General features: G+C 46.0%; 1 protein-coding gene across 1 annotated transcript in view; it reads left to right on the top strand.

Moving 5' to 3' along the window:
• The window catches only part of ZNF366 (zinc finger protein 366), a 65,868-nt gene extending 57,323 nt beyond the window's left edge, over nucleotides 1-8,545 (top strand). The window contains exons 4-5 of the mRNA XM_022595437.2: nucleotides 1,184-1,358; nucleotides 4,329-8,545. Of these exons, the coding sequence (XP_022451145.2) occupies nucleotides 1,184-1,358; nucleotides 4,329-4,855 (702 nt within the window). The 3' untranslated portion in view covers nucleotides 4,856-8,545. The remainder of the gene's footprint in view (nucleotides 1-1,183; nucleotides 1,359-4,328) is intronic.
• Nucleotides 8,546-12,657: the final 4,112 nt, after the last annotated feature.

Raw genomic sequence — 12,657 nt, 5'->3', positions numbered from 1 at the left:
TCGGAGGATGCCGTACCCCGCATCCTCTCTCTGGGCACCTCTTGCTTCATATCACTACCCTCACGACATGGGCCTCTGAGGGTGGGAAGGGAAAAGGGAAGGAGAATGTTCCTCCCTTAATGCTCTGGTCCCAGCACAGACGCAGAATCCTTCTTTGCACTCCTCACAGCACAGTCAAGGAAGGGCTGGAGCTTCCAAACCCTGCTGTGCTGAAGCTTGGGGACAAGAAAAGCAAGGAAAGCACCCCAGAACAACTGCTTCTGTCTTACGCCATCTGCATCTGCACACATTGCCTTTGAAAAGGCAGTTCTGTTCTTCCCAAAGGAGCTGGAGAACTGCTGTGGTCCATCATGTATTTGCAATTTGATGGAAATAGAAATTTTAAAAAGTGAATAAAATATGTTTGCTTTTTGTATACCTAGGATGATATTTTCAGTACTTCAGATCTCTACCCAGAGAAAAGACACACTCCTTCCTTTTAACTCTGAAATCCATCCCCAAAGTTAGCAAATTGAAAAATTAGAAAAGCATTGCCTGATACAGCCTAACAGAAGAGTTATACTGGGGGGACACAGTATGATGTGGTGATTGACGGTGTGGCCTCTGGTGTCTGAGGACCTGAGTTTATTATCCCAGCTCCAGCTGTGAGCCTTGGCCAGTCTTTACTCTTAATCCCTCAGTTTGTCCATCTGTAAAATAGGGATGAGAACAGCACCCATCTCATAGGACTGATGTGGGTTAAATGAGATATTCCATGGCAGACTTGGGACAGTGCCTTCCATATTGTAAACACTCCATAAATATTAAACAAGTCACCGTATCCTTATCATTCAAGTGAAGCACACTTTGAGCAATTGCTTTCAGAGTAGCTTTTCTCCTTTCCAAAAGGTTGCGTTCAAAAGAAGCTTTAATAGCTTTGCAATTTTTACCTTGAGTTTAAAAATCCCAATACAACAGGAGTAAAATCTCGTGAACCCAACCCTACCTGTTCTACCTCTGAGCCTGGGCTCGATCCAGCCCCTCCTTGACTTCCATGGGGACAGTTTCTTTGGAAGCAGCTTAAAAATGCCAAGATCCAGACAAAGTAGCGACACATCCGTCCTCACACAGGCCTGGGTGTGGTCACCTGGGCAGGGTCCCCGCCTTTGAGTAACCTGTGTTCTCTTCGTCACTGTCTTCACAGCTGTGTGGGAAGGAATTCAACCGGATGCACAACCTAATGGGCCACATGCACCTGCACTCTGACAGCAAACCCTTCAAGTGCCTCTACTGCCCCAGCAAGTTCACCCTGAAGGGGAACCTGACACGCCACATGAAAGTGAAGCATGGGGTCATGGAGCGGGGCCTCCACTCTCAAGGTAATCACCCTTCCAGGCCAGTGAGGAACAAATGGGAGCTGAACTTGTCTTTAGGGAGCTTTACTTTGGGGAGTTATTCTTACTGTCATAAAAGGGAGCATAATTCTCAAGACCACAGCAGAGTAGCGGGAGCAGGTTGGCAGTGTTGCTGTAACACACGTAAAGCTGGTATCTGAAGGTAGTAAGTAAAAGTGAATTTTAGGAGGTAGATTAGAATATCATAATGATGCCACTCGGTACCACTATTAGTTCTTTTTTCCAGACCCTGCAGCAGGTGCTTGGTCTCTGTGAATCTTTATAGTAACTCCAGGGTGGAGGAACTTCTGTTATGAGGCTTTGAAATATTAACTTGCTCAACTGTAAAGTAGCAGACCAAGAATTTGAACACAGACCTTTCTGACTCTAAAGCCTTATTGTATCGTCTTTATCGCACTGCCGTTAAGGGGCAGGTCTGCAAGTTCTGCTGTCAGCAGAAGTGTGTCTGTAGCAGGCTAGGTCTCGTCTATCTGTTCACAACCAGAAACTCGCAAGGACCGTTTTCCTGCTTGGTAGGGCTGATTGGCCCATAGGCAGAGTAGTGAGTCTCCCTAGCTGAGCCCTAACTGAACTGATGAAAGTTTCTGCCTCCTTCATCTTCTCGGTCCCTTCCTTAGCAGTGAGGAGTTTATGTTCCACATGTACTGGGTTCAGTAGGTTGTCCTTCAATAAATGGGCAGTAAATGCTCTCTGTCCAATGCAGTGTGCTATATGCCATGGCAGATACGAGGGGAATGAGACTATCTTCATTCGCCCTCTGGGAGGTCTGTGTGTGGGGAGAGAAGGCACACATATATGTAACTTACAATATCATGCTAACTGGCTGATATGTTCTGATTCACATATGATCCAAGCACAGGGTGATGCACTTAGATTTTATTGCTCGTCCCCAATATTCCACAAAGTAGGCTGTGTAATTCTCATTTTATGTAAATGGAGACCAAGGCCAAGAGGTGTTACATAAACTGCTCAAGGTCAAACAGCAAGCCTGAAGGCAGAACTGAGATTCTAACTCAAGAATTTCTGGCTCAAGCCAGTGCTTACTGCACTGGGTAAAAACATGGGGGGGGGGTTGTTCACGTTTGCTGCTTCTCCCACCCCTACAAAAGAGGTGGTCAACTAGGCACCCGTATTCATGAATAGGATGCACGCGTGCACACCCAGCATGAAACAAAATGATGGTAGCTTTCAGATTTCTCAAACACCCGCTGAGTTTATGGTGACTCCTGGTTGAGAGGAAACTGTGATCATCATAAAACAAGGCCTGGAGTTTGTACAAAAGCCCTGAAAAAGTTCTGGTTAAAAAACAAAAGCACTTTATTTCCCTGAGAATGTTCTTTTTCTGAATCATTCTTTGCATCTCTGGTTGCCTGAGCTACTTCCCAAGCTAGGCCTGGATTCTTCCAGAATAGGTGAAGTATGCTCAGTCACCAGGGCTAGAGACATAGGAGGTGATGAGGAGACAGTCCTCCGTCTGAAAACCTGACTTGGTCACCAGGACGTACCCCATATGGATACTCATATCCTAACAGGCAAACTAAAGACTGTCATTCTTCTGGACAAATCAAGAGCATCACCATATATCAGAGAGTTGCTTTGAAAGTTTTTAACAGACTTTCAACAATTTTAATGTTTTCAACTACAAAAGGTGTTAGCATTTCTTCACTCTAGGTTTTGAAATGGCTCAAAAATCAAGACCCAGATTAAAAAGATCCTCCCTGTGCCCCTGACAAGATTAAAGCTACAGACAGCTTCATCGCCTGACCACACCATAAAGCAGGCAGCATTGGACCTCGGCTTCCTTTGTGCATCCCCACCCCAGAAGCCTGCTTCCCCCTGTGCAGCAGGGTCTGGCCGCACCCCAGTCCCCTCCCTCCTATCCCTCTCTTCAGTCCTCCCCACCTGGTCCTCAGGGCCTGGCTGCTGGCTTACCATGGGCAGACACCTCCAAGATCAAATCAGGTGGAGCCCTACCACATGCCTGTTGGCTGCTGAAAAGTCCATCCCTACAAGGGCCTTCAAACTGAAACTAAAAATGAGACCCTCTTACATCACTGTGCCCAACAGCAAGGACCCTTGTGGTGGGACACAAGGGCTTTTGAGCTCCTCAGAGGACCTTCCTGCGCCCTCCCTACCTACTCTGTCTGTGCTCAGGGGGCCCAGTTATGGGGTGGCCCCCTTGGTCCCAAATGGAATATCTGGGGTTTTTTTCAAGTTGAAAATATCTCTATTATTGTTTTATTTTTTTTCTTATGGTAAAATGTGTGCTCACTGTTAAAATAAAAAGAAATATATTTGAAGTGAAAAGGAAAATGTAAAAATCACCTCATAGTTAATCATTTTTGAGATTTTGGCATATGTCCTTCCAGATATTTTTTGATATATAAAATAGAATCTACACTATTAATATATATGCTAAATAATATATATGCTAAATATATATTTCTTTTACTTAAAGTATATAGAGAATACCTTTTATGATCAGTAATAGGTCTCTACATCTTCTACACATAGAAGTACCTTCTACACACATAATACCTTCATTGTATGGAGGTACTATTACTATTTAAACAAACCTCTGTCGTTAAATTGATAATTGTTTTCACAGTCTCACTATTAGAAGCGTGGTGATGAGCATCCTTACATATACATTTTGTGCACCTGCCAGACTATTTTCATAGTTTAAATTCTCAGTGGTGTAACTGCTGAGTCAAAGGTGTGCTTATTTTTAAAGCTTTTCTTGCATGTTGCCAAATTCCCCTGAAAGGAGTCGTACCGATGTAGACTCCATCTGTGACAAGGCCCATCTCTCTACAGCCTTCCTGGGGATTTCTCTGTTTTTCAAATGCAAAAGCAAGCTACACTAACCGGCCCTGGGTTCCGCCCAGCGACCTGAATGTTTCCCGGGGCCTGAACGTGCCTTTGCTCCGGCAGGTTTTGGAAGGGGGAGAGTTGCCGGGGCGCAGACGGCGGGGGGCCTGAGGAGCCTGCAGCAGGAGGAACCCTTTGACCTGTCCCAGAGGCGCCGGGCCAAGGGCCCGGCCTTCCAGCCGGACGCGGAGAGCGCCAGGGGCAGCTCCTGCCACGAGGAGGACGACGACGACAACTCTTGCGAGGCGGGGCGGGACAGCCCGGGCCTCGGCCGCCGCAGCCCGCCGCTCTGCGTGCCGCAGGACCTGTCCGCCAAGGCCGACCCGGGCCCCAGGGCGGAGGCGCAGGCGGGGGAGGACGCGCCGCAAGGGGACCTCCAGCCGAAGAGCCGGGCCAGCCCCGGGCCCGAGGGCGTCCGGGAGAGAGAGTTTGCCCGCAGAGACGAGTGTCCCGGCCTCCTCCGGGCCCTGCAGAGAGCTCGGCGGGGCCCCTCCTTTTCTGATTACTTGTACTTCAAGCACAGAGATGAGCGTTTAAAAGAATTACTGGAGAGGAAAATGGAAAACCAAGCAGTGCTTTTAGGGATCTAAGTGGACGGTTTAAAAATTACACTTGGAAAATGAGCACTAGGCTGTGCAAGTACAGCTTTCCGCATGAGCTCTCATTTGCTGGAGGCCGGAGGAGGGCACGAATCTTTACAAATGGCTCAGACTAAGTGAGCAGGGACGTCCTCACTCATGTAAATGCTTCTCAGGTCATTCATTGGGCCCTTGATTTTTAACACACATGCAAGGTCTTCTTCAATGTTATTTCGTGGATCTCCAGTGTAATAAACTGTACATATTCTTCTAGACATCTAACTGTAAGCTGATGCTGAGGTGCTTTTAGAAATTATATCTTCCATTGACTAATACGGTAAATTTCTTTCTAGTTGCAAAAATATGGTGCTTGACATGTTACCTTATTAATGACTCTTTAGTTGAATGTGTAAAAGGTATAATATTTTTCCAGATAGATGAAAATATGAATAGTTGTATATAATTTAAAATTTGCTATATTAAATAATCAAAAAACGCCAGAAATGACACAGGAGGGTGAGTTATTGAAGAGGACGTTCTCAAGTAGTTGCTGCAGATATAAGATAACATTTCAAGAGAAGAAGAATAGTTTTGACTAAGGAAAAAACAGCAGTGCTTAGATTCCTGCCTGGGTCTGCCTCATTTGGCTTCTGCTGCCTTCATCAGATGTGGCATTTGGAGCATATTCTCAGATAGCCCGACAGTGCTCAGCGCCTGCAGGCTACCTCCTGAAGACCTTGCTCGAGGCTTCATGCCTCATAAAGCAGCTGCAGGAAGAGTTGTCACCCCATGAGCAGTGGATTCCTCCTCAGTGCTGGAGCTGGGTGTGTGTGTGGGGGAGGAATTCTCCCTGAAATTTAAGCTCTAACTTATTTAGAGTATTAGAATAACCATAGGCTAATCACTGGTAAAGGATTTTCTGGGCTGTATTCTCAATGCTACCTGAACATTAGAATCATCTCAGGGAGCCTTTTAAAAAATACCAATGCTGGGGCCTGCCCCCCTGAGGTCCTGATTTAATTGGTCTAGGGTGGAGCTCTAGCACTGGTTATTTTCCAAGTTGCCCCAGATGACTCTTATGTGCAGCCAGGGTTGAGAAAGATTGACTAGGCTAAAATAGTGGCTCCCAAGACCCCCTCCCAGGCACTCCATAAATATTTCAGCTTCTGGCTTTAGACTCATTAAGATAGAAAGCAGGAAACCTTGAAATCATACTGCTGACTTAGACGTTTTTACCTGTTCTGTAAGAGCCTCACGAGAGGAAACACACACACACACACAAACTGTATAAACACACACTTTTTGTACTAGAAATGATGCCTGTGTTGCTTATGGTCACTTAATGTTTAAAAATACATAGCCAGCCTACAGTGACTAATTATTTCTTCCTAGATGTGTGAATCGTGAGTCCAGTGAGTGGTAGTGACTGTAAAGGGTGGGTCGAGCCCCACAGGTAGGCTTCCCTTAGGCACCGGCGTCTGACAAATAAAGCAGTGCTGACAGGATGTCACATATGTGTGCCTGACCATAAGCAGTGACCCTCTGGTACTGTGTCTGTGTTTATGTAAAAACTGTCCCTTGGTAGTTTCAACTCGTATTTGTAGAGCTAGGTACTGTTTATTATTTGCTTCTTCTCCTCCCAAAGTTACCAGTACATTTCTTTAGACGATCTGGCCCATCTCTGCCTGTGGGATGCTGGCTTTTTCTCTTGGCCAAGGTGCTTCCCCATCAGCCTCATCTAGTCCCCATCAGTCACATGTGAGCTTTGTCAATCCCTGATGCGTTCCTCCCGCTGCCTTGCTTAAGCCTCCTTCGCCCAGCCTCACCACCACTACAGCGTGCCAAAGCTGCTTGTGTTGGCTACTGCCATCTATGCCCCAAGGTCAGAGCACCTGCAAAGGGGATGGTGAAGGGAAGGGTGTGGTTTTCTGTGGTTACCAGCACAACTCTGGGCCAAGAATCCATCCAGATCTTCATAGGGGCAATTTGCCTTCCATCCATTATTTTTAATACAGCTCATCAGTGCCTCTGACGACATCCCTCAGAGGCTGGCAGAGTGTTCTGTGAGGCCTCCCCCTAGGGTCCTGTTACATATTCATTCTTTCAGCAGCAAGGTGTTGAGGACCTGCTACAAAGGCTGCAGCTTTCCAGTTTGTTCTGGGTGTGCAGAGCTGGAATAGGAACTAGAAAATCTAGAATAGCAAGCTGTAGACTTTTCCACCCAAAACGAATCATGTGGGGGTGTTTGAGGCACAAGTTAATGTTGAGATGGAAAGAGCATGGTCTAGAATGCTGGTTTCCACATTGTGTGCTGAGAAGCAAGCGGTCCCTCTTAGGCCCTTCTAGAGCTGCCAGGGGAGGGAAAACTCTCAACCCATACTCCCACTTCACTCAGAGCAGCTCAGATTCCATCTGTTTTATGTGTTAGCCTTCCAAGTAAAATTTCATTTGGAGGAAGAGAAAAGGGTCTAGGAAAAGTCATAAAAAATTGTTATGGAATGTATTCTAAAGCCTGTTTTTCATTCTTGACTCTGGATATGAGAGACTTAATTACATATAACCCACTGGTTCATATGCACTGACCTTCTGAGAACCAAGGCTAAAACCTTGGTTTTGTATGTAACCAACATCCTGGTTGGCCTGGGACAACCCGGGCTTATACCTGTTGTCCCCAGGTAGTTACTAAGAGTGTCACCTTAACTCTCAAAAGTGTTCCAGTTTGGGGGCTTCCCTGGTGGCGCAGTGGTTGAGAGTCCACCTGCCGATGCAGGGGACACGGGTTCGTGCCCTGGTCCGAGAAGATCCCACGTGCCGCGGAGCGGCTGGGCCCGTGAGCCATGGCCGCTGAGCCTGCGCATCCGGAGCCTGTGCTCCGCAACGGGAGAGGCCACAACAGTGACAGGCCCGCGTACCGCAAAAAAAAAAAAAAAAGGCACCCTATGCATTAAGTGCAGAGCTAAGGGAAGGGTTGGCCAAACTTGCCTAGAGCTAATTAACCAGGATGCAAGTGTGAAAGAGAAGCCATGAGGCCATCCTCAAGAGAATTAAGGGAGGAAACCATCCAAGGTCATCAGCAATCCCAGGACCAGGATAGCATGAAATCCATCACATTGTGACACTCTGAAAATAGGTCACTACCAAATGCTTTCCAGGCTTTTGACCACTGTCTTCGAACCAACCAACTGACCCAGCCAACTGGCATATTTTTCTTTTATCCTTCTTATTCCGGCCTATGATTACCCCCTGTTGTTGCCTTTCAACTCATTCTCTCTTTTTAAAAATTTGACTCCCCACTGGCCATGAGACTGAGGCTGACTTTCCATGACCCCAGAAGGGTAACTGGTATATTTGTATATGAGTAGTTACATGAGACAACCCAATGTGCATACTGTATTTATTAAGCCCTGAGGACATTTAATAAAATATTAACATCGTGTTTTGAATTATGATCTTTGTCTGCTTTGCTGGAACAAAATGTAACAGAGCTAACATTTAAAATCCTTCACATATTTGGACAACATTACACCAAATGTTGATTTTGTACAGAATTCTGGCTTGCTATTTAAAAATAAAACTCAAAGTGTGTAGCAACCCAAGTTGTGAATATTGCTTTCTGCTTCAGTGAAAAAGCAGTTTACCTGAAAATAGCATGTAACCTATATTTTGTTAATTTAAGCAAATAAAGACGTGTTGAAAAAACTGAGTTAATTATTTGTGAATACCTGAAATTTTGCAAGGAAGCTGCCACTGTCAATGTCTTACTCCTGCCCTCAGATGATCTTCCAGAGCAGTTCCTACTGGTGGGCATCTTGGCCCCAGGGAGACACAGGTGATGTCTCCCTCCCTTAAGGCTTCAAAAAGGATTAATAAACTTCAGCTCAGCAGCAGGCAGGTGACATCTTCCTCATCCTCTTCTCTCCTATTTAGAAAAATTAGTTCTGGAAGGGTGTCATGGAGAAATGGGAGGTTAGAGGCAGGATTACTTTATTCTGCGTCGAGTTCTTTGTACAATGTATGTTCTCGTGGGCAAGAGCACAGATTCTGGTGCCAGATTCCTGGATTCAAAGCCCAGCTCTCTCACTTCCAGTCTTGGGACCTGAGACGAATTTGTGAGTATCTCTCTGTGCCTCAGTCTCCTCATCTGTAAAATGGGACCCAGAACAGCACCTTCTCACCAGATTGTTTTGTGGGTTAAATGAGTTAATATATGAAGACACTCCTGTGTCTGGCTCACAGTGTATGCCTTGTAAGACTTAGCCATTATTATTACCATCAGTGAATTGGCCAGAAAACTGAACACTCAGCTCTCTCTCTTCACCAGAGCACTCACAAAGCTGTGTCAGCATGGGAAGCTGTCCATTTCTCAGGAAGCCTCCCTTTTAAACGTTATATGCTGTTATTTGCCAAGCACTGTGCCAGGTGACTTGTACACTCGATCTCGTTGCTCAGTCTCCAGATGTGAGCTGTCCAGGAAGAGCGTGACCTCAGGAAGGTGTGACCCTGCAGCAGGGCCAGACCCTGAGGGGGTCAGGGAGCTGCTGGCTGGAGGCGTCTGCTGACTGCATTGCCCACAGCTTAGCACAAGGCCGTCTTTGAAGAGAGACTGGGTCACTCATCTCTGCGTCTGCCGCAGCCCACCTCTTGCATCACTCCAATCCACTTCTTCACGTACACTCACAGAATATCTTCTCCAGGATTCCAGTGGGCCTCTCTCCCTGAGGGAGAGCTAAGAAAGGGGAGAGTAGTGGATAAACTTCAGCCCCATCCCTGCCATTAGTCTAGGAGACACACTGATGTTCATTTTCTCCTTCCTCCATTACCTGTCTAGATCCCTCTCTGCCAGGCTCAGTGGCTTTCCAGGTGGCTTGACCCAGACCCTCATCTCCAAAGGGTCTGAGCCTTGGTCATCATATTGCCCTGGACTGAATGGCTTTGTCCTCCCCACCCGCCACGCCCCTTAAGCCTTAACCCCTAGTGAGATGGTATTTGGAGGTAGGACTCTTGGGAGATAATTAGGTTTAGATAAATTCATAAGGATGGGACCCCCATGATGGGATCAGTGCTAAGATCAGAGTCTTCTCTCTCTACAATGTAAGGACACAGCAAGAAGGTGGCTATCTGCAAACTAGGAGGAGGGTCCTCACCAGACACACGAGCTGCTGGCACCTCATCTTGGACTTCCCAACCTCCAGAACTGTGAGAAATCAACGTTTGTTGGGTAAGCCACTCAGTCTGTGCCCAAACATACTAAGACAGATGTCCTTCTCAGAATGGAGTTGCTGTACCTGTTCATTTACAGTCACAGGTGGGGAAGGAAATGCCAAATGAACCCTAAGTGGGTTCCGTACGCATTCTTCCCTGACCCCTTGTGTAACAACAGCCTTACTCTCTCCTGCTGATCAGGTGGTTTACCTCTGCCAAGATGGTGACTCCTTTCCTTATCTGCTGGTCCCTGGAAACAAGGAATAAAAAGTGCCCTGGTGACAGACATGGCTTATCATTCAGTGGTTCTCTTGCTATGCCCCAGGTGGAAGTGTACCCTCTTTGAGGAGGAGAATTGCTAACCTTGCAGAGCTCAGTGTCACAGGGACGAGAAATACTAAGTCTCCCAGCATGTCACATGAGTGAAGGGAAGTAGGGCCACTCCTGCTTCCACCCTTCATCCCTGGACCCAGGCATTCTTCCTGTTGAGGACATAGGACCATATAAAAGTCTTTGATTCAATGAATGCACTGGAGGATGACACCCCATCCTTGTGGAGTATCTTCTCCAAGAAGAGCTCTAGGGAGCTAACCACTTCTGGGTGGTGTGTATGTGATATGACCAATAGATCCTGTGGTCATAGGCCCATCTCTCACCTCATTTACTGTAACGTGAATTCTATGGTTTGATGTGATATTATATAGGATTCTGTGCCAATAGAACAAACACTCCATAACCCTACCCCTTGCAAAGTACTGCTGGCTGAGGTCCTACCAGCAGAAAGGGCAAACCTACACCTGAAGTACTGTGCATCTATTCCTGAGGCAAAGAACTACTGGCTCTTCAAGTCAAAAGGGACTCGGTATAGTCAACTTCTCACCAAGTGACTAATTGGTCTTCTTGAGCAATGGTGCCATATTGCAAGCTCAGCATCAGTCTTCATTGCTGGTATGTTGTATATTCAGCGATAGATCAGCCTTGGTAAATGCAATTCATGCTGTTGTGCTCATGTGTAGCCTCCATCTCTGCCACTGTGGCCACTTCATTCATATGCTCTTTGTTACAGCACTGGAGTGGCTGTTGACAGAGGGCTGAAGTCAACTGGCAAGGTCACTTGTCTGCCTCACTATTTAATGTTCATCCATGGTGGATGCTATCTGATGGGTGTTAGCATGTGATACAAAGACTTTCATACTTTGTGTTCACTCCCATATGTCTATCCACACACCTCTACTCTAGATAGACAATAATATTGAATATCTACTTTAATTAGAGTGGTCAGGGAGTGACGTTTAATTTGAGAGCTGAAGGATGGAAAGACCCAGCCATGGAGAAAACAAAGGCAAGAGCATTTCAGGCAGAGCAGACAGCATCTGCAAAGGTCTGTGATTTATGGGGACGTGGCCGAGGAAAGAAGGACAGTGCGGAGAGCACAGCAGGAGCGGGAAGGTGGTGCAAGGTGAGGCTGACACGGCAAGCCACTGAGCATGGGGGTGAAATAATGAGATTTACGTTTTCTAAAGCTCATTCTGACTGTCGTGTGAAGGGTGGGTTGGAAGGAAGCCAGGATGATGCTGGGAGACCATTAAGAGGCAGGCTTTTTTTGCCCATGTCAAAGAGCTTTATTCTTATGTTTTCTTCTAGAAGTTTCATGGTTTCAGGTCTTACATTTAATTCTGTTTTTTTTTTTTAACATCTTTATTGGAGTATAACTGCTTTACAATGGTGTGTTAGTTTCTGCTTTATAACAAAGTGAATCAGTTATACATATACATATATCCCCATATCTCCTCCCTCTTGCGTCTCCCTCCCTCCCACCCTCTCTGTCCCACTCCTCTAGGTGGTCACAAAGCACCGAGCTGATCTCCCTGTGCTATGCGGCTGCTTCCCACTAGCTATGTATTTTACATTTGGTAGTGTATATATGTCCATGCCACTCTGTCACTTCGTCCCAGCTTACCCTTGCCCCTCCCCGTGTCCTCAAGTCCATTCTCTGTGTCTGCGTAAGAGGCAGTTTTAATAGTCTGTAGAAGATAATACTGGCCTGGATTTAAAAGGTAGCAAAGAGGAAGTTAGAAATGGATGGTTCCAAATCTGTTTTGGAGGTCCCATCGACTTGTTCTGCTTAAAGCAAATTTTAATTTTAATAACAAGATAAACACATATTTTTCTAAGTACAAAATAGAATGCCACTTGATATAAAGTCCATCTCCTCACATAATGACAGAAAGGATGAATTAGATTTTTATAGCTATCATAAAACCCACGCTCTTTACTCTCTTGGCAAGAGCTTGTTTTCCAAGTAATATACGTAAAAGTAAGTCCATCTGGTTTCTCTCAATTTTGTTCTGGGTTATGATTGGCGAAAAAGAAAATAGTTGAGACTGAAAAAGACAGTGAACCTTACTACACGGATCCTGGGAAGAAATGGCAGCAGTGAAGAGAAAGGGACACAGAGTTAGAACTCAGTAAACCAAGGGAAGGAGGCTAGAACTCCAAGACTGTAAGGTGAGGCTCAAAGAGTCCTTTTCATCTCCCCAGGCCCTGGGGACATCTCTGATCCAGCCAGTAAAATAATACATGTTCATGATAACGGACTTGCACAGTCAAAG

Source organism: Delphinapterus leucas, chromosome 3 (genome assembly GCF_059928025.1).
Source record: "Delphinapterus leucas isolate spDelLeu-1000000601 "Yukka" chromosome 3, BTC_Dleu_Yukka2, whole genome shotgun sequence".
Taxonomy (NCBI): Eukaryota; Metazoa; Chordata; class Mammalia; order Artiodactyla; family Monodontidae; genus Delphinapterus; species Delphinapterus leucas.
Note: the sequence above shows the minus strand (reverse complement) of the source record. Positions and strands in the feature narration are given on the sequence as shown.